The 23344-nt window shown below is 45.1% G+C and overlaps 1 protein-coding gene across 1 annotated transcript in view; it reads right to left on the minus strand.

The window, feature by feature from the left end:
• Positions 1–23344, minus strand: part of LOC124019042 (methylthioadenosine phosphorylase) — a 37939-nt gene that overhangs the window by 3882 nt on the left and 10713 nt on the right. Inside the window, 6 exon segments of the mRNA XM_046334401.1 lie at positions 2212–2294; positions 2297–2450; positions 4072–4174; positions 14876–15043; positions 15588–15646; positions 20121–20207. Of these exon segments, the coding sequence (XP_046190357.1) occupies positions 2212–2294; positions 2297–2450; positions 4072–4174; positions 14876–15043; positions 15588–15646; positions 20121–20207 (654 nt within the window).

The raw sequence follows: 23344 nt of genomic DNA on the forward strand, positions 1-23344 counted from the left end.
CAATCCTTTTCACTATTAACAGTTAGATTGGAGCAAAACATGAAAACAATTTGATCTAATCATACATGTATTATTGGCTACATTGAGATAACTACTATGATGAATTCAGAGAAATGGTTCCTACACTCACTGTCGACTAGGCTAAATGCCATGCAGCTCCAGACAGCATGCCGTTTATAACAAGACGATACAGTTGGGGTGTGCCACCCAAGATAGTATGTTACCATGGAACTCCTCAAGGGACATTCACAAATACAACCTTTTAATGATTGATGCACTACAACATAAGACCACGTTACTTTGTGAAATGTAGCACAGTGACCACAACATGTGACCAGCAAAACACTTTTGTTGTTGTTGTTGTTGTGTGCCCTAATGAACACACCCCTGAACTGAGGGTCTGTTTTGTTGTGATCTCTCAGGCCCTGTGGACAACTGTATACCGGTGACTCAACCTCAGCTGGCAGGACTCACACCGGAGGCTGGCAGGCTCACAGCGAGGGAAGGCGTAGATAGGGCGGAAGGATGTGGCGAGAGGGTGCGCAACAGGAGGGGGAAGGAGGGGGAGGGGTGGCCAGGAGGTCAGCTGCAGGAACTAGGAAGGGGAAGCCGAGCCTCCCCCAGACATAATTTATCAACTGGATAGTGGGTGACAGTCACTCACTCGGAAGCTGTTGTGTGTGTGTGTGTGTGTGTGTGTGTGTGTGTGTGTGTGTGTGTGTGTGTGTGTGTGTGTGTGTGTGTGTGTGTGTGTGTGTGTGTGTGTGTGTGTGTGTGTGTGTGTGTGTGTGTGTGTGCATGCATGTGGTACTTCAGAGTGATATAATAATCAGGCGGAAGAATTAGAAACGTAAACAGTTGCCTGTAAAATGCTGACGAGGAGGACATTTATACCAGACAAAATGTCATTGTGCAATTTCAAATCCCGAAAAATACTATTTGCATTTGTTTTGCTACAGCTTTGTGACTATTTAGTTATTAACTTGAGACATTTTAAATTCCTGCTTTGTTTATGTACGAATATAAATGCATTTAAATCAGAATGAGTCGACCTCTAGGTCAGTGTGACAGCTGGAGTACACGTAGAGCCGTAAAACGGAACGGTCACTTCAGCCCTCATGTCACGGACGTTTTAGACACACTACCAAACAATGGCTCTCACTGATGGAGAAGTGACTAACTACACACACAGGATATTAAGGAAAAAAGGCTAGTTCTCAAAATTCAGGGAGAAATCGTTCTATGAAAAGTGTTCATGGAATTCATTGACGGTGACCTCTAACCTACATTTGATTTGACTCTAAATACCACGTGAGGGAAAATGTCATGTCACCTTGTCAAGAATGTGGTGGAAAAGTCTGGAGCCCTGAGAAATTGAAAAAATGAAAGCAGTAAGTGTTTTACTGTGGTAAAAATAAAAAGCTCTGACGCATTTCAGTTCTTAGTCACTCATTTTTTGCCTAATATTTCAGTTGGAAATGTCCAACTGCTGTGAAAGCGGATGTAAGACATTACCAAGTAACAAGACAATTGACCACATGCAGTACATGAATGCGTCATCTTAGTGAAACGGGTGCATTTGCATAACAATTTTCCAGATAACCTGTGTTGTGGTGCAACTGAAAATTGAGGACATTCCAAAACATCTCTCCTCGAAACAGTTACAGAACCTCACACACACACACACACGTGGGTAAACGCTTCTTCCCTGCGGCCTGGGTAGCTGACTAGCGGCTGCAAGCCACTGTCGGCGTTGGGCGTCAATGCGTATCCATCCCACTGCGTGTTTGACACTCTCTTCCGGTCTTCCCTGTCCTCTCATACTAACTTTCCTATCAATAAAATATGTAATGGAATAAAATCTCCACACACTCAGGATCAATGCACACATTTCATTGCATTTTGCACACACTGTATATAGACTTTCTTTTTTTATACTGTGTCATTGCCTTGTTTATTGTGTTATTGGCTTGTTTATTGTTTACTCCATGTGTAACTCTGTTGTTGTCTGTGTCACACTGCTTTGCTTTATCTTGGCCAGGTCGCAGTTGTAAATGAGAACTTGTTCTCAACAAGCCTACCTGGTTAAATAAAGGTGAACAAAAAAAAAATAAGGCTAAGCTTTCGGTCGCAAGACCTTCATCAGAGCATACAATCAATTTAAAAAATAAGATGGGGAGGGAATTTCCACACAAACCCCAAAAAACTCACAGCCTCCTCATGCTCTTTCCAGCAGTCGTAGTCAGTGGCCATGGCGATGCTAGCATAGCAAAGGCCCGCCTCCTTGGCGAGACCACCTCTGGCACGCTGGTCATGTTAATAACGTCGGCACCCCACTGGCGGAACATCAGGCTCTCGGCACGCGACGAGAAGCGAGGGCCCTCGATGGTGAGCACCGTACCCTGCGGGTGGCACTTCACCCCCAGGCCGCGCGCCACCTCCAGCAGCACCTGGGCATGGGGAGGGAGAGGCGTGACGTCATTTTCTAGGAGAGTGGTCAGTGTTTTTGACAATGCCCATGTTTGTGTGTTTTATGAACACTTAGAAATAAGTAAATATTTGTAACAATGCAAAGCCTCACTATACACCAAAAACAGCAATCAAAAGTTCCAATGCACAGGCTGCTGGTAGCACCTTAAATTGGGAAGGACAGGCTCATAGTAATGGCTGGAACAGAATGAATGGAACAGTATCAAACATCAAACACATAGTTTCCAGGTATTCGATACCATTCCATTTACTCCGTTCCAGCCATTTATGAGCAGTCCTCCCCTCACAAGCATCCTGTGTTCCAATGACATAACATTCACTCACTCCCCAGCAGGCAACACCCACCACTACAACATTGTACGAAATTGCTTCTAGTGGCAGTGATAACCAACAAGGTCTTATACACAGTGTAAGGGGATGAACATGTACATAAGGATATATGAATGATTTGGAATGGTATCGAGTACCATATGAGATGAGGACCATGACAGGCCACAGACACCGGTCAAAGTGCTAGTGGTGGTTGATTTGGAACAGGGCCATGGACCACTGACCTCCCTGGTCCGGGTGCAGAAGGTGCTCAGCCATGGGGATGTGAGACACGCCTACGGTTGAGGACTGCTACCATGTCTCAGGCGGGGCCCGCCAGGATGCTCTACCATGTCTCATCTGTAGAAGTTTGTGAGTGCTTTTGGTGACAAGAAGAACTCTTCTTCAGCCTCCTGAGGTTGAACAAGGCGCTGCTGCCATGTCTCACTCAGCTGTCAGTGTGAAGTGGACCAATTCAGTTTTTCTGTGATGTCTCATGGAGGAACTTAAAACTAGCTACCCTCTCCACTACTGTTCCATCGATGTGGTCAGGGGGTGTTCCCTCTGCTGTTTCCTGAAGTCCACAATCATCTCCTTAGTTTTGTTGACGTTGAGTGTGAGGTTATTTTCCTGACACCACACTCCAAGGGCCCTCACCATGTCTCCTGGGAGGGGGTCGTTGTTGGTAACAACTACCACTGTTGTGTCTCTGTCGCAAAAAATGACAGGTCAAACAGGAGAGAAAGGTTGAGGATCAGCGGGGAGGAGACTGTTGCTACCCCTGGGTTCAGTAACAACTCTGCTACCATGTCTCACTCAGGGGCAAAACAAGAAGAACTCTGCTACCATGTCTCACCTATTTGGGCTTTAAAGCAAAAGTGGGTATTCCACTTGAAGAACTCTGCTACCATGTCTCATGGGGATGCCGTCTGGGCCTCAGGGGTCAAAACAATCACCTCGGCTGAGTGAAGAACTCTGCTACCATGTCTCACTGTATTGTCCTCAAAACAAGAAGAACTCTGCTACCATGTCTCACCTTGCCCTGATTAAAAGCAGTGGTTCGCGCTTTCAGTTTCATGCTGGGGGCAAAACAAGAAGTCAACTTTGCTAGGCAGGGACTGATGTCTAGAGTGTACGAAGGAGACTGACAGGAGAAACCCCTCTCTCCAGGGCCCTATTTACATTGTAGTGGCAGGGGTTGATTTGGAACCAGGCCACAGACACCGGTCAAAGTGCTAGTGGTTGATTTGGAACGGGGCCATGGACACTGACCTCCCTGGTCCGGGTGCAGAAGGGCTCAGCCATGGGGATGTGAGACACGCCTGGAGGACTGGTGGGCCGCCCGTCGTACAGCGTCTGGGCCCTCTTTGTCGTCCTGGGAGGGAGGGAGGACACACAGGAAATGACAGGTCAGTGACAAGGGTTGGGTTCAACAACTCTGCTACCATGTCTGGGAGGGACTCTGAGGTCTCACAGGGGAAAACAAGAAGAACTCTGACTACATTCAGGGGTCAAAAAGAACTCTGCTACCATGTCTCACTCAGGGGCAAAACAAGAAGAACTCTGCTACCATGTCTCACTCAGGGGTCAAAACAAGAAGAACTCTGCTACCATGTCTCATTCAGGGGTCAAAACAAGAAGAACTCTGCTACCATGTCTCACTCAGGGGTCAAAACAAGAAGAACTCTGCTACCATGTCTCACTCAGGGGTCAAAACAAGAAGAACTCTGCTACCATGTCTCACTCAGGGGTCAAAACAAGAAGAACTCTGCTACCATGTCTCACTCAGGGGTCAAAACAAGAAGAACTCTGCTACCATGTCTCATTCAGGGGTCAAAACAAGAAGAACTCTGCTACCATGTCTCATTCAGGGGGCAAAACAAGAAGAAAAACGTACCTGCTAGCAGTTATTCTGGTGATAATGAGAACATGGGAGAATTTCTCTCTTCCATTTAACACTTCACTTCCTGTCTGACTTTTTAGTTTCCTCGCAGTGCATCAAATACTTTATCAAATACATTCTAAGATCCTATAAATAGACTACATTCTTACAGGGTAGGCCCAGAGTGACTAAATTCTACGGTAAATGTTGGTATTTTTCAAGGTTAGAGTTGTGCAATGTGGCAACAATGGTGTCTGAATGTGAAAGGCATTCATCCTGTCACTGTAGCAAAAAAACTAAGTATTTCTCATCCACAAGTAGTCATCACAATGACTAATACATGCTGAATGGATCAGGGTCTTTTAATAACAAGCCAGTGCTTTGCAACAACTGGCCCTCACAATACACAAGACAAACAAATCTCCATAGAAACTGAGAATAAAATAAGATATTTCATGGCTGCAGACATTGAAACGAGCCAAACTGTTTAGCAATGTGGACTAAATCTCGGAATTACTGCATGGAATCCCCCAAAACCCTTAAGAGGAGGAGGAGGCGACTAGTTAACCCTTTACACTCGCACCCGTATTACAGATTGAAAATGGCAGATTTGGGGACTGATAAATGCCTAAATTAGATTTGAGTGGCTATACAAGTAACATGTTATAAAATGACAGAGCTCAGCACTGTATGGGTTTGACTGACACGTTGTCCCCATACCTCCTGCTAATTGGGAAACCTTTGCACATGTTTTGTCTTGAGTGAGGGAAATGCTGTAAATAAGAGGACTCAATGTATTTTGAAAGATGAGACGTTGAGGATTATAGTAAATTGAGCGTTGATATCATGTTAGCCATGTTGACAATAGAACAGCTTTTAAATGATGCCCACCTGTCCCAGATGCAATTTATAATGGAGCGTTTTTTGATTGCGTAAACCTTAGTTGTGTGATGGCGGGGATGCAGGGCTGTGTTCCAAACAACTACAAGTGTGCTGCTCTAGTTCCTCAACAGCACAGCTAGAAGAGCTCAAAAAAGACTCGTCATAAAGTGCATTGAAATTACATATGAACGGTGTACACTTTGGAAAGGTGTGTGGCCACTTGGAGAAACCAGTTAGTCCGCTCACTTAAACCCTTGTCATTTTTTTGTCTTGTGTTGCACCTACCCCACATTTTCCAGGAATATTCTTATCATGTTACTGAATGTATCTAGAATATGATCGGATTGTTATTAACAAATGTGGCGAAAAGTACAGTAAATTTAAAATGCACATAACAGTGTAATGTTTGGATTCAGTCTCGTGTCAGGAGAACTGTTGAGTCTTCAAATTGTCTAATATTTTCCCCATGATCTTTGAACCGTTTCATTTCAATTGCTACCATGATTATACATTTCATATTTCAAGGGGTGGTGAGGATGGACTGAGCCAGCATTTAACATTTGTCGCCATGCCGACAGGCAGCTGCCCCCCAGATTCCAGAGCTGTGGCGCTGAGTCAGGGTTCCACCCAGGCCACATTCCAGTTCTACATGCCCCTCCCTCACACACTCTCTCTACCCAGTCTCTGCTCAAATGAGCAAGCCCAGAAACCGGCTGCTGTGAGGTGCTACCCCGGGCCCTGAAGCTACCTACCGCCTAAACGATACACTGAGGAAAGGCAAGCTTAGAAAGACAACTCCTTGTCCTCATGTTACTAGGAAATATTTAGACTGTAGGGACACATATTTAGACCGTAGGGACACATATTTAGACCGTACGGACACTGACAGGAGGAACACATATTAAGACTGTACGTACGGACACTGACAGGAGGAACACATATTAAGACTGTAGTGACACTGACAGGAGGAACACATATTTAGACTGTACGGACACTGACAGGAGGAACACATATTTAGACTGTACGGACACTGACAGGAGGAACACATATTAAGACTGTAGTGACACTGACAGGAGGAACACATATTAAGAGGACACTGACAGGAGGAACACATATTTAGACTGTACGGACACTGACAGGAGGAAACTGACAGGAGGAACACATATTTAGACTGTACGGACACTGACAGGAGGAACACATATTAAGACTGTAGTGACACTGACAGGAGGAACACATATTTAGACTGTACGGACACTGACAGGAGGAACACATATTTAACGGACACTGACAGGAGGAACACATATTTAGACTGTACGGACACTGACAGGAGGAACACATATTTAGAGACTGTAGGACACTGACAGGAGGAACACATATTTAGACTGTACGGACACTGACAGGAGGAACACATATTTAGACTGTACACTGTGACACTGACAGGAGGAACACATATTAAGACTGTAGGACACTGACAGGAGGACACTGACAGGATTAAGATATTTAGACTGTACGGACACTGACAGGAGGAACACATATTAAGACTGTACGGACACTGACAGGAGGAACACATATTAAGACTGTAGTGACACTGACAGGAGGAACACATATTTAGACTGTACGGACACTGACAGGAGGAACACATATTTAGACTGTACGGACACTGACAGGAGGAGGAACTGACAGGAGGAACACATACAGACACTGAGGAACACATATTTAGACTACGGACACTGACAGGAGGAACACATATTTAGACTGTACGGACACTGACAGGAGGAACACATATTTAGACTGACACTACGGACACTGACAGGAGGAACACATATTAAGACTGTACGGACACTGACAGGAGGAACACATATTAAGACTGTACGGACACTGACAGGAGGAAACAGACAGGAGGACACTGACAGGAGGAACACATATTAAGACTGTACGGACACTGACAGGAGGAAACTGACAGGAGGAACACATATTTAGACTGTACGGACACTGACAGGAGGAACACATATTTAGACTGTACGGACACTGACAGGAGGAACACATATTAAGACTGTAGTGACACTGACAGGAGGAAACTGACAGGAGGAACACATATTTAGACTGTACGGACACTGACAGGAGGAACACATATTTAGACTGTACGGACACTGACAGGAGGAAACTGACAGGAGGAACACATATTTAGACTGTACGGACACTGACAGGAGGAACACATATTTAGACTGTACGGACACTGACAGGAGGAACACATATTAAGACTGTACGGACACTGACAGGAGGAACACATATTAAGACTGTACGGACACTGACAGGAGGAAACTGACAGGAGGAACACATATTTAGACTGTACGGACACTGACAGGAGGAACACATATTTAGACTGTACGGACACTGACAGGAGGAACACATATTAAGACTGTACGGACACTGACAGGAGGAACACATATTTAGACTGTACGGACACTGACAGGAGGAACACATATTTAGACTGTACGGACACTGACAGGAGCCAATGAGTCCTTTGGTCACACCAGTAAATGGAGATGATTTCTTACTGAGGCTTGAAGTTACACAACACATACAATGACCCATTTCTGCTTTGGGTGTCACAGTGAGAGCTCAGTGAAGCTCTGCTAACAAGTCTCTCCAGTGTCCACATCATTAACAGAGTAAATCAGCTGTTACAGAGAACATTGTGAAGAACCGGTACATCATAGAGTGAGTGTGCATGAGCCGACTACTAAACGGTGAGGTTGGTTTACCATACAGAGTGACCTTACATTCCAGAAATGCTGAGACAGCATGGCATTCCAGGACCATTCTATACAGGAAATGCATACTAACCCACCCCTCCCTCCCCACCCAACTAAAACGGGAGCGTAGAATATTCCATAAATGCCACGATTAAGAAATAACCTACTGTTGGGAGTCTTGTTTACATTGACGAGGAGGAACATTGGCTACTGTTAGTTAAAGCAGAGAGACTATTCCCTCACCACCCAATTAAAACGTGAATGTAGAATATTCCATAAATGCCACGATTGAGAAATAACCTACTGTTGCCAATGTCAACAAGACTCCCGAGGAGGAACATTGGCTACTGTCAGTTAAAGCAGAGAGACTATAATTATGCTATGTATTGTATCGCTCACTCATTGTAGTTTGGAAAATGTACCTCATTTTAGCACTACACATCAGCTGTCCAGTACCACATACTGTAATATGGTGCAACGCTACAGTGGTGAATGAGAGAGAGAACAGAGACCGTCTGAGGCATGGTGAACCGTTAATGCTCTCAGCCAACCCGGCGGAGCAGAGACACCCTGGCTAACCTAGACAGGCCAACAGGGTTTGGACCAGGAGCAGAGACACCCTGGCTAACCTAGTTTGGACCAGGAGCAGAGACACCCTCACCAACCTAGACAGGCCAAAGGGTATTGGACCAGGAGCAAGACACCCTGGCTAACCTAGACAGGCCAACAGGGTTTGGACCAGGAGCAGAGACACCCTGGCTAACCTAGACAGGCCAACAGGGTTTGGACCAGGAGCAGAGACACCCTGGCTAACCTAGACAGGCCAACAGGGTTTGGACCAGGAGCAGAGACACCCTGGCTAACCTAGACAGGCAACAGGGTTTGGACCAGAGAACAGAGACACCCTTTAAGACAGGCCAACAGGGTTTGGACCAGGAGCAGAGACACCCTGGCTAACCTAGACAGGCCAACAGGGTTTGGACCAGGAGCAGAGACACCCTGGCTAACCTAGACAGGCCAACAGGGTTTGGACCAGGAGCAGAGACACCCTGGCTAACCTAGACAGGCCAACAGGGTTTGGACCAGGAGCAGAGACACCCTGGCTAACCTAGACAGGCCAACAGGGTTTGGACCAGGAGCAGAGACACCCTGGCTAACCTAGACAGGCCAACAGGGTTTGGACCAGGAGCAGAGACACCCTGGCTAACCTAGACAGGCCAACAGGGTTTGGACCAGGAGCAGAGACACCCTGGCTAACCTAGACAGGCCAACAGGGTTTGGACCAGGAGCAGAGACACCCTGGCTAACCTAGACAGGCCAACAGGGTTTGGACAGGAGCAGAGAGGAGCAGAGACACAGGAGCAGAGACACCCTGGCTAACCTAGACAGGCAGGGTTTAACCCCTAAGACAGGCCAACAGGGTTTGGACCAGGAGCAGAGACAGAGACAGGCCCAGGAGTTTGGCTAACCTAGACAGGCCAACAGGGTTTGGACCAGGAGCAGAGACACCCTGGCTAACCTAGACAGGCCAACAGGGTTTGGACCAGGAGCAGAGACACCCTGGCTAACCTAGACAGGCCAACAGGGTTTGGACCAGGAGCAGAGACACCCTGGCTAACCTAGACAGGCCAACAGGGTTTGGACCAGGAGCAGAGACACCCTGGCTAACCTAGACAGGCCAACAGGGTTTGGACCAGGAGCAGAGACACCCTGGCTAACCTAGACAGGCCAACAGGGTTTGGACCAGGAGCAGAGACACCCTGGCTAACCTAGACAGGCCAACAGGGTTTGGACCAGGAGCAGAGACACCCTGGCTAACCTAGACAGGCCAACAGGGTTTGGACCAGGAGCAGGGGGCAAAACAAATAACTCACTGACTCAGGTAATCATCAAGGAAACCCTTCCAGAAATATGCTGATGGGTCACATGCTTCGCAGCGGGACAAGACTGAACAAGTCCTAACATGTTAGTTCCCCATTCTGCCCAACAGAGACTGCCCCTGCTTGTTGTAACAGTAGGCTATCAATAGACAACACAACAGAGACTGGCCCTGCTTGTTGTAACAGTAGGCTATCAATAGACAACACATATGGGTGGATTGGAGGTGATGACGAATAGTTTCTCTGAGAGCGGCACAGAGGATGTGGAGTCAATGTCAGGCACAGAGGATGTGGAGTCAATGTCAGATGTCAGGCACAGAGGATGTGGAGTCAATGTCAGATGTCAGGTCACAGAGGATGTGGAGTCAATGTCAGGTGTCAGGCAGAGAGGATGTGGAGTCAATGTCAGGCACAGAGGATGTGGAGTCACAGAGGATGTGGAGTCAATGTCAGGTCAGCACAGAGGATGTGGAGTCAATGTCAGGCACAGAGGATGTGGAGTCAATGTCAAATGTCAGGCACAGAGGATGTGGAGTCAATGTCAAATGTCAGGCACAGAGGATGTGGAGTCAATGTCAAATGTCAGGCACAGAGGATGTGGAGTCAATGTCAGGCACAGAGGATGTGGAGTCAATGTCAAATGTCAGGCACAGAGGATGTGGAGTCAATGTCAGGCACAGAGGATGTGGAGTCAATGTCAGGTGTCAGGCACAGAGGATGTGGAGTCAATGTCAGGCACAGAGGATGTGGAGTCAATGTCAGGTGTCAGGCACAGAGGATGTGGAGTCAATGTCAGGTGTCAGGCACAGAGGATGTGGAGTCAATGTCAGATGTCAGGCACAGAGGATGTGGAGTCAATGTCAGGCACAGAGGATGTGGAGTCAATGTCAGGCACAGAGGATGTGGAGTCAATGTCAGGCACAGAGGATGTGGAGTCAATGTCAGATGTCAGGCACAGAGGATGTGGAGTCAATGTCAGGCACAGAGGATGTGGAGTCAATGTCAGATGTCAGGCACAGAGGATGTGGAGTCAATGTCAGATGTCAGGCACAGAGGATGTGGAGTCAATGTCAGGCACAGAGGATGTGGAGAGTCAATGTCAGGCACAGAGGATGTGGAGTCAATGTCAGGCACAGAGGATGTCATGTCAGATGTCAGGCACAGAGGATGTGGAGTCAATGTCAGGATGTCAGGCACAGAGGATGTGGAGTCAATGTCAGGCACAGAGGATGTGGAGTCAATGTCAGGCACAGAGGATGTGGAGAGTCAATGTCAGGCACAGAGGATGTGTCATGTCAGGCACAGAGGATGTGGAGTCAATGTCAGAGGATGTGGAGTCAATGTCAGGCACAGAGGATGTGGAGTCAATGTCAGGCACAGAGGATGTGGAGTCAATGTCAGATGTGGAGTCATGTCAGATGTCAGGCACAGAGGATGTGGAGTCAATGTCAGATGTCAGGCACAGAGGATGTGGAGTCAATGTCAGATGTCAGGCACAGAGGATGTGGAGTCAATGTCAGATGTCAGGCACAGAGGATGTGGAGTCAATGTCAGATGGCAATCCCGAGGGAGGGGTGCAGAAATGATCCGTTACTTCTCATTCAAGGCACTACGTTTTGACTTACTGGACAACGGAGAGCGCTTGGAGACAAAGCTGTTTGTGTGCACTGCACTCTCAAATCAACAAGACTGCCCCATGAACACATTCTCAATTTACGGTCCATTGCATAGAATTCTACTGACAATTCAATTCAATGCAGCAACACACCCTCAGGACAATGAGAGGAGTTATGTTCCACTCTGATAGAATAATGGGTAGAGTTGTGTGTGGTAACTTGGAATCTAGAGATGGGGGGGTAAAATAGGTGAGCATGCATTATTTCTTACATTTATTCAGTATTTCTTTGCTAAGGCAAACACATTGGATAATCGTCCTAAAAATACCATCCAATCAAAACAATGAATGCTTGTGCACCAGAATGAATAGTCTAGTCTATTACTAGTAGAGAATATGGGACATCAAACAACTTGAAATTCAGCATGTTTTATCAGTGCTACAACTGATGGCCATCACATGTGTTTAGGGCAGCAACATTTCCAGATAAGAGTTCTGAAATCGTGGTTGGAGCTTCCCTTGAACCAGGAGGGAACAAGCACAGAGGGAACAAGCACAGAGGGAACAAGCACAGAGGGAACAAGCACAGAGGAATTTTTCAACTGGGAATCATCCCACAGAGATTTCTGACAAAATTACTGAGAACGTGCTGCGTCTAATTTCTGTTTCATTATTGATGAAAGTGAGAACGGCCAGAGAGGAGACACTTGTGAATGGTGTGTTGATTCCTAGGTGTGGTGCGGGCCTACGTACGTACAGTAACAAGATGCTAATCTGCTTCGCTGACTGTTGGGACCCTGCTGTTGCCTCTCCGGGCCTAGAGCTGAAATGATATCATATCTGGCCACAGTTTACTAAACAATGCTGCTCAACTTGAGTTCATCGCTTTCACTGAAACACAGTCGAACCTTATAAACAGCTTACGACATGGAGGATAGACCCACTGAACATTCGGTATGTCACAATTCACGCCCTAAGCACATTCCACAACGCTTCAGGTAATACAAGCACTTCCTACAAAAAGGTATCAAACAGCCAGTCAACAGAACAACCTCATCTCAGTTCATTCAAAACCTCACTGTCCTCCTCCTTCACAAGAAACTAGCAAACCACATATTGAACAAAAAAAAAAACAGAAACCCCCGTTTCAAACCAGCAGCCCTTAAAACCCTATAAGTCCTGTCAGTTCTTTAACAAATAAAAAGTGTTGGTTTCCTCTCAGGACGCAGCTCTGGCCACAACGTGACACACGTGGCAGCTGTACTCCGCCAAGTCCCGGGCCCTCAGTGCAGAGTCCGTTTCAGAGCATCGACTATCCACCAATCATGACACACAATCTCGTTCCTTCTCTTATTGGTTCTTTTAGGGAATGAGGAAATGAGACAGACGAACGGTGGCTGGCCGTGGGATGATAGTTGAGTCGTTGACTATCAGGAATACCAGTCAGAGAACGTGGCCTTCAGAGATGAGTAATGTGAGCCTGGATGCCACCGTCTGTTTCTGTTTGACACCAAGGCCTTTGTTGTTGCCTTGCCTCAGGTTGGAATACTGTACACACACTCAGCATCAGTCACTGTTTGGAAGGGAAAATAATGGACAACTTGCAAGTTCTTTTAAATGTTATCAGTTGAGATAGATGTCGCACTGTCTGAACTTAAACAGGAGAAAGATGGTTGAGAGATGAAGAAATCCTTATCTGATCCATACCAGACCATTTCAGAGATAGTGACTTGGGAATAATTCTTCAAATAACTGAGATTCTCTCTTGATGACTTGTCATTCCGACTGTAATTCTACCCCCATGACTTTACAAACATTCTGTTTTGCCATGACACATGTACCATTCCATTTATACTCCATCAGGTATGTAGAAACATAAACAATATCTACACTTTCAATTGATAGCATTTACAGATAGGCTGCGTTTGACTTTTACTCCATATCTATACTGAACAAAAATATAAACGCAACATGCAACAATTTCAAAGATTTGACTGAGTTACAGTTCATATAAGGGAATCAGTCAATTGAAATAAATGCATTAGGCCTTAATCTATGGGTTCACATGACTGTGTAGCCATGGGCCTTGGAGGGGATAGACCCACCCGCTGGGGGATAGACCCACCCGCTGGGGAGCCAGACCCACCCGCTGGGGAGCCAGACCCACCCGCTGGGGAGCCAGGCCCACCCGCTGGGGAGCCAGGCCCACCCGCTGGGGAGCCAGGCCCACCCGCTGGGGACCACCCGCTGGGGAGCCAGACCCACCCGCTGGGGAGCCAGACCCACCCGCTGGGGAGCCAGACCCACCCGCTGGGGAGCCAGGCCCACCCGCTGGGGAGCCAGGCCCACCCGCTGGGGAGCCAGGCCCACCCGCTGGGGAGCCAGGCCCACCCGCTGGGGAGCCAGGCCCACCCGCTGGGGAGCCAGCCCACCCGCTGGGGAGCCAGCCCACCCGCCCAGGCCCCCGCTGGGGAGCCAGGCCCACCCGCTGGGGAGCCAGGCCCACCCGCTGGGGAGCCAGGCCCACCCGCTGGGGAGCCAGGCCCACCCGCTGGGGAGCCAGGCCCACCCGCTGGGGAGCCAGGCCCAGCCTGGGCTGGCGTGGTAAAATGTGGTCTGCATTTGTGAGGCCGGTTGGACGTACTGCCAAATTCTCTCAAACGAAGTTGGAGGCAGCTTATGGTAGATAAATTACCATTCGATTCTCTGGCAACAGCACCAGTGGACATTCCTGCAATTATCTTTGGCTAAGGAGAACGGGGATGTAACCAAATTTGTGGACAAAATCTGAGAGGAAGGTTTTTGTTGCGTAGGGACAATGACATTTTTTATTTCAGCCCATGAAACCAACACTTTATATGTTGTGTTTGTATTTTTGTTCAGTGTACATAACAGTACATATACCAGGGAAGCATTGGATTTGGACTCACTCAATAGACAACAACAACTGAACTAACCACTGGCAACCACCATGTCCAACAGACTGCTTTCATTCTCATTTCAAGCCTGGATTCAACCTTCTGTGAATCCTGGACTCCAGGCCTAGGAAACTGGCCCTCACCTGTCTATAAACTGGTCGATGATGACGATGTCTCCTGGTTGGATCTCTTCCCGGAGGGAACCACAGGCCGTGGTGACCAGGAGATGTGTGCAGCCCTCCTCTCGCAACGCCCAGATGTTAGCCTGGTAGTTGACGTCGGTTGGCATGATGGTGTGCTGTCTCCCATGCCTAGGGACCAGTATAATGTGCAGTGTGAATAGTTCAGTGTTTACCAAAGGCTGAAAATGAATCTCTAATTTGACTCCTATAGCACCCAATCCACTAGAAACTTCTGTATCTGAAAGGATTTGTATGTTTAGGCTAAGCAATACGTTTACAAACTCCACTTCTAAAAAGGGCAAGTGTTTAAAAAAAACACGTACAAAATCATTCTAAGTATACCTACATGATTATTAGACATCTACATAAGTTAGCTAGAGGGCTAGTGGTGGATTTGGTATTAGCCTGTAGGGTGTTGGAGAAGAGAGATCAGGTCTCATATGTTTTAAAATTGCAACACACAGCCACTAGATGGCACAAATTCATAAGAAACAGAGGTGGAGTTCATCTGGTTCAGTACACCTAGGATCTCTCCACGGGTGAATCTCAATTGCATACTCCTCGTGTCCTCTCTCCTCGCCTCATCCTCCTCCAATGGGGTTTGAGAAGGAGGTGAGGAGAGAGGACACAAAGAGAATGCAATTGAGATTCTCCAATTCATTCCACTGCTTACCTTGCAAGGAGCACACATTCAACATTTTTGATCTTCCCCATTATAAGGGCATCTGAAGGCTGGTTGGGTTGTCGGGGGGGAAAAGAGAAGAGATGTTATTATGTAGAATCTAAGGCACAGTTTTCAGTTGGTAAAAAAATATTAGCATTACACTGGAATGCTGAGATTGGTTTATTAGGCAACACCAGACTGTTATACCAATTATTGGTATCCCACCTCATTTTCAAAATGTTGCTATGGACACAGCCAAACAACGGAAGTGATGGATTCGACTTCTGCTTTACTTCCCTACAGCAGCACGCTGGTGGCAAACTTGACAGACTAAATTATTTTAAGGAGTCAATTTATAGGTGTATAAATGTCAAGTAAATAATTCTAAGTTTAAAGATGCACTACGCGGAAATCAGGCTACCCTTTCCTGGTTCTAATAATTTGCCTAATTTTAGTTTGTGGCAAAACAAGCAATGTATAATGTAGAGAAACATTGTAGCATCTAAACCCCTGTGAAATAGATTTTCCATAATCCTACCGGTTATCTGTGCGGTTGGTCCTTCAGCTGGTCAAAATGTTATACCTGGCTACTGCCGTTGAAATTTCGATCCCCTGGCACATGCGCAAAACCATGTAAACACCTGCAAGACTTTGGTTAACATACATGCATCACATGCATGAGCAAACATCTTGATTGTCACACATGCTCTGAGACCCCTGTTTTGAAGTCTGTTTAAGAATACTTTCCAGTGGATATTTTGTCAAAAAGTTTGACCAGCTGAAGGACCAAAAATAATTTTATTCAACAATCGTGAGACAAGGGCCATTTTGCTTTATGTCAATGTGCGTGGCTATGTAGCTCTGGAAAACCCTTCTCGGTTACATTTGTCCACATTTGGCTCCATGTGAACTACAGTCGCTGTGTTTTAACGTTTAGAAAAGTTAATAAATATCACTTTCAAACTGGTTTTCGAAACCTATCCCGATATTCCCCTTATCTTTCATAACATAAAGAAAAATCAGTTTTGCACAGTACCAACACTAGAGGTCGACCGATTAATTAGGGCCGATTTCAAGTTTTCATAACAATCGGAAATCGGTATTTTTGGACACAGATTTTGCAATATTTTTTTTTTTTTTTTTTTACACCTTTAATCAATCTTTGCTTAACTAGGCAAGTCAGTTAAGAAAACATGTTTATTTTCAATGACAGCCTAGGAATGGTGGGTTAACTGCCTTGTTCAGGGGCAGAATGACAGATTTTCACCTTGTCAGCTCGGGGGATTCAATCTTGCAACCTTACAGTTAACTAGTCCAACGCTCTAACTACCTGCCTGCCTCTCATTGCACTCCATGAGGAGCCTGCCTGTTACACGAATGCAGTAAGCCAAGGTAAGTTGCTAGCTAGCATTAAACTTATCTTATAAAAAACAATCAATCATAATCACTAGTTAACTACACATGGTTGATGTTATTACTAGTTTATCTAGTGTGTCCTGCGTTGCATATAATTGATGCGGTGCGTATCGTTGGTCCAATGTGAACCTAACCATGAACATCAATGCTTTTCTTAAACTCAATACACACAAGTATATATTTTTAAACCTGCATATTTAGCTAAAATAAATCCAGGTTAGCAGGCAATATTAACCAGGTGAAATTGTGTCACTTCAATTGCGTTCATTGCCTGCAGAGTCAGCATATATGCAACAGTTTGGGCCGTCTAATTTGCCAGAATTTTACGTAATTATGACATAACATTGAATGTTGTGCAATGTAACAGGAATATTTAGACTTATGGATGCCACCCTTTAGATAAAGTACGGAACAGTCCCGTATTTCACTGAAAGAATAAACGTCTTGTTTTCGAGATTATAGTTTCCGGATTCGACCATATTAATGACCTACGGCTCGTATTTCTGTGTGTTATTCTGTTATAACTAAGTCTATGATTTGATAGAGCAGTCTGACTGAGCGATGGTAGGAATCAGCAGGCTCGTAAGCATTCATTCAAACAGCACTTTCGTGCGTTTTGCCAGTAGCTCTTCGTTGTGCGTCAAGCATTGCGCTGTTTATGACTTCAAGCCTATCAACTCCCGAGATGAGGCTGGTGTAACCGATGTGAAATGGCTAGCTAGTTAGCGGGGTGCGCGCTAATAGCGTTTCGAACTTCACTCGCTCTGAGACTTGGAGTAGTTGTTCCCCTTGCTCTGCATGGGTAACGCTGCTTCGAGGGAGGCTGTTGTCGTTGTGTTCCTGGCTCGAGCCCAGGGATGAGCGAGGAGACGGACGGAAGCTATACTGTTACACTGGCAATATACTAAAGTGCCTATAACAACATCCAATAGTCAAAGGTTAATGAAAAACAAATGGTATAGAGAGAAATAGTCCTATAATTCCTATAATAACTCCAACTTAAAACTTACCTGGGAATATTGAAGACTCATGTTAAAAGGAACCACCAGCTTTCATATGTTGTCATGTTCTGAGCAAGGAACTTAAACGTTAGCTTTCTTACATGGCACATATTGCACTTTTACTTTCTTCTCTCTTCTTCTTCTTCTTTGTTTTTGCATTATTTAAACCAAATTGAACAGGTTTCATTATTTATTTGAGGCTAAATTGATTTTATTGATGTATTATATTAAGTTAAAATAAGTGTTCATTCAGTATTGTTGTAATTGTCATTGTCCTCCAATAATCGGTCATCGGTGCTAAAAAAATCAGAATCGGTCGACCTCTAATCAACACACTGTGTGCGTCTCCAGTTGACAAACTACACTTCCTTAACAGTTAGGCTTACACACACTAGATAGCCAATGACTTATGTGTAATGACTCAGTTCCATTACACATAAGAATAATTGGACAAAGGCGTCGTCTGTAGAGGGGAGTTTTGTTAAGAGCCACTACGCTCGGTCTGAAAATGAACACGCATCGCTTGCGGTACGGTTTTGGAAGCATAATACAAAAGGTTGAATTGATACACAACTTTATAGGGTTCCCACACGGCCATATTTCCATGTTTACTGAAAACAGACAGAAGACAGAGTGGACTACCTGTGCTAATTAACTATTGGTGTCTCCAAACACCTGTGTGTAAACGGAAGACAGACACCACAAATGTGTTGCCACTGAAAAATACTGTCTGCTGCAACTGTGTTAAAACAGTAAGTGTATATTTTTTGTGACATGCAAATAGAGGGATTTATGTTTCTAGAAACATACCACAATTCAGCCTCCCGAGTGGCACAGCAATCTGAGACTCGGGAGGCTCAATGCGGTACGGTTACAGGAACATAAATCCCTCTGCATTCATATCACATCCAATTATTTCACAAATGGAAAATATATACTTACTGTAGACTGTTTTAACCGCCACTACAGCCTGGGGATCAATCCCAGCCAGCTGTAGGACGGCACACAGTTGGCCCAGCGCCGTCGGGTTAGGGAAGGGTTTGGCCGGGGGACTTTCCTTGGCTCACATTTAGATGGCGCATTTAGCGGTTTTTGCTTCCAGAGCTAATTTGCCCTTTAAACAGAACATGTATGTCAGGGACCGTTGATCTAGTTCTTTAGCAGATGGCCAAGGGTCCGAAACATAACCGCGGCAGGTAGCCTAGCGGTTAAGAGCGTTGGACCAGTAACCGAAAGGTTGTTGTTTGAAATCCCAAGCCAGCAAGGTTGAAAGATCTGCCGTTCTGCCCTTGAGCAAGGCAGTTAACCCCAAACAACACATTTCCCTGGGCGCCAATGAAGTGGACGTCTGATTCAGAGAGGTTGGGTTAAATGAGAAAGACATTTCGGTTGAATGCATTCAGTTGTGCAACTGACTAGGCATCTCCTTTCCCTTTAAGTACAAATCATTTGTAAACTGCAAATTGACCGCAAGAAGCTCGAAAAATATATATTTGATTACAACATAATTTCAAAACTTTTTTGTTGTTGCTCAGAGCCAAACATTACACCCGAGGGCTAAATTCAGCCTGCCAGTTGGGGAACCCTGTGACACAAAGTCCTTGGCCTATGGAGTAATGTTAGGCTCCTTTCGTCCAAAATGAGGTTAGTAATGGCTGTGCTGTACACAATGGAAAGCATTGCCCCATTCAGGACTAAGATTGGTGGCACTTGTCATTTTAAAGCTACAATATGTCATTTTTGTGGTACCCAACCAAATTCACATATAAATGGATCCGTCATTCTCATTGAAAGCAAGTCTAAGAAGCGGTACATCTGTTCTGTGTGCTATTTCTATGCTTCGAGTCTTTTACTTCGGTGTTGTACACCAGTTTCAAAACAACCAAAAATATTTTATTTTCAGCTATGGAAAATATATTTCACAGCGGTTTGGATGGTACAATGATTCTCAACACTATACATGTTAGTTTTGTCACACTGAAATTAGGAGAACTATTTGAACTATTTAGCAACCAGAAAATGGAGGAGATGTCGATATCGTGCATCACTCAAAGGTGCACATGATTGTTTCTTCATAGCAGAGACAGCCTGCCTACCACATAGAATATGTAGAATTTGAACTTACCTTTCCATAAGGTGTGTCTACATATTTCTCAGTCCTTCCCTCCAATATGTCTGGGTCATCAAGGCCAGAGCCTCCAATGATTCCAATCTGGCAAGAATATACATGTCATTAGTAACATAAATTAATAGCTAGGTAGGTGCATCGAAGTGGAGTAATGTCAATGACCATTCCACGGTAGCTATCTATGATGAAATACGTGATAGTTTGACTGCTAGCGGATGCCTACTAGCATGATGTTAGCTAGCTACTAGTGAACTGACTAGTTCTGCAAGCTGTAAAGTTTATACTTGAGACATGAGTTTAACGTTGTCCGTGTAGCTATAGCTAGCTAGCGAACTAGCTATATCCTGGTTAGCTAATACTAGCATAACGTGACACGTGTGTCGCTGTTGAATTGTAACATTCTAGCTAGTGCATAATGCATTGGTCAGTTTGTCACGAGAAGTCAAACCTTTCAACAAGAGAACGTTATTACCTTAATTTGCATGCTTGCTGACATATCTTCTCTGATAAAAAAAATGTATCTGAGATTAGCTGGCTAAATGACTATATCTTGCAACTGCTGCCTTCACTTCCTCCTATGTCATACGATGACTTGTACAGGACGTGGACTCTCGTCTCAGAACAATACTCTCACTCAAACAATGTCGGGAAACTTTTAGAGGCTAATTTGTTATGGATTGTAGACTTTGAGATTCATTATAATGAATCCATAAAACAAACTTTATTTGTACCATTGGGGCAATTGTTAAGTTAACGCCAATTATTTATATAAACACTAGATGACTGTGAGGGGGCGCTGTGTTGAAACCATCCGCACTCCCCCACGGTTGTAAAAACATATATTTTGGAAGCACAGAAATTGATTCATTATGTGAAAGGGAAAGCGGGATACCTAGTCGGTTAGACAACTGAACGTATTCAACTGAATTTAACCCAAACCCTCTAAATCAGAGAGGTGCGGGGCGCATTAATCAACATTTACGTCATCCGCGCCCGGGGAACAGTGGTTTAACTATTAATGCCTACATTACTTTTTTATATTACAGACACCTTATATTATGTGAGTTAAACGTACAAATAAAACATGACAAAATATATAAAAACATTTTCCTTAAAGTATATATTTTTTAGATTGCTAAAGCCCCCACTACAACAACAAACTTATTAAATATGTGTAATTTTGTCCATGAAACATTTATTTGAAATACTGTAGAATTCCATGAATTGCTATGGAGGGCTGCTCCTACCAGTGAGAGCCAATATGGCCAAACGTTGGCTTCAAAGCCTCTCAATGTCCAATACATGGCATTAGCAATCCAGAGTTTATACACATAATTGGTTAACACTCACATGGCAACTGGGACAGATTTTACACCTGCATTGTTTGCTGTTTGGGGTTTTAGGCTGGGTTTCTGTACAGCACTTTGAGATATCAGCTGATGTACGAAGGGCTATATAAATAAATTTGATTTGATTTGAATACCAGGGTGCATTTTCAGAGCATGCTCAGACCAGCTGGCATGTTTCAAGTGGACCACCATTGTCCCTGCTCCTGAGACCTCAAAGGCAGCCTTCCTAAACAACTATCATCCTGTAGCACTCACATCTGTAAACATGAAATGCTTTGAAAGGCTAGTAATGGTGAATATCAACACCATCATCCCAGACATTCTGGACCCAGTCCAATTCACATACCGCCCCAACAGATCCACTGATGATGCAATCTCTATTGCACTCTACACTGCTCTCTCCCACATGGACAAGAGGAATGCCTATTTGAGTGCTGTTCATTGACTACAGCTCAGCATTCATAGTCCACTCAAGCTCGGGACCCTGGGACTAAATACCTCCCTCTACAACTGGATCCTGAACTTTCTGACGGGCCACCCCCAGGTGGTGAGGATAGGTATCAACCCATCTGCACATGCATACACACTCACATTCAAACACACAAACATGCATACACACGGACCCACACATACACACAAGTAAATAATGCCACACATGCACTAAAATGTATACAGTTGGCCTGCTCTTTAGATGTTTCTTTTCCTCTGTCTTTTGTTTTAGCATTGTTGTTTTTCTCTTTAGTTATTTTTGTTGGTGCATTGGGTGGGTGGTGGTTTTGGTTGGGTTGGAGGAGGACGGTATCTTGGGAGGGGTTTGGGGTTGGAGAGTGGCGGGGGAGGTTTTTCAGGGGGTTGTGGGGGGATATTAGATGTTTGGTGGCCTGGTGAATGGTAGCTAGGACCAGTGGAAAAGAGGTTGCTCGTTTGGGTCCCCAGTTCGACTTGGTGGAGATTCGGTCCTTGTGGCCTTGGGCGGAGCGCTTGAGCCAGGTTGCTCCTGTGGGTCAATCTGGATGGGAGTGTCTGCTGGAGGACTGAATGTAATGTAAATGTTGAGCGGCTTCACTGCAGGTAGATTGTATGTTTTAAAATTAGATTAAAACATTTAAATTACTACCCATCTGGCACACTGACCCTCAATACAGGGGCCCCTCAGTGGTGTGTGCTTAGTCCCCTCCTGTACTCCCTGTTCACCCATGACTGTGTCAAATCAAATCAAATGTTATTTGTCACATACACATGGTTAGCAGATGTTAATGCGAGTGTAGCGAAATGCTTGTGCTCCTAGTTCTGACAATGCAGTAATAACCAACGAGTAATCTAACCTAACAATTCCACAACTACTACCTTACACACACAAGTATAAAGGGATAAAGAATATGTACATAAAAATATATGAATGAATGATGGTAACGAACGGCATAGGCAAGATGCAGTAGATGGTATAGAGTACAGTATACCATCAGTTGTGGCCGGATTCACGTTTATCACGGAAGGAATGAGCGTTACACCGAGGCCGGGACGCCATTTCCGGTCACAACTTGCAGACTTGTTTACGTGTTGCTGGCAACCTCACTTTGCTACCAGACAACTTTACGTTTTTTTTTTTTTTTTTTTATTACCGTTTATATATATTTTTTTTCCCACAACTTTTTTTTTTCATTCAACTTTTTCACTCCGGATGCTTTATCTGGACATGGTTCGTCAGGACCTCCAACAGCCGAAGCTAAGTAGTAACATTAACATGATGCCTTCTAATTGCAGTCGGTGTATTCGCCTTACGGCGAGGATAGCTGTGCTACAAGTCCAGCTTCAGACGCAATCGTTAGGCAAGGGTCATTTCAGTGTAGGAAAGGATGAAACAGCGTCTGT

Source organism: Oncorhynchus gorbuscha, unplaced genomic scaffold (assembly GCF_021184085.1).
Source record: "Oncorhynchus gorbuscha isolate QuinsamMale2020 ecotype Even-year unplaced genomic scaffold, OgorEven_v1.0 Un_scaffold_602, whole genome shotgun sequence".
NCBI lineage: Eukaryota > Metazoa > Chordata > Actinopteri > Salmoniformes > Salmonidae > Oncorhynchus > Oncorhynchus gorbuscha.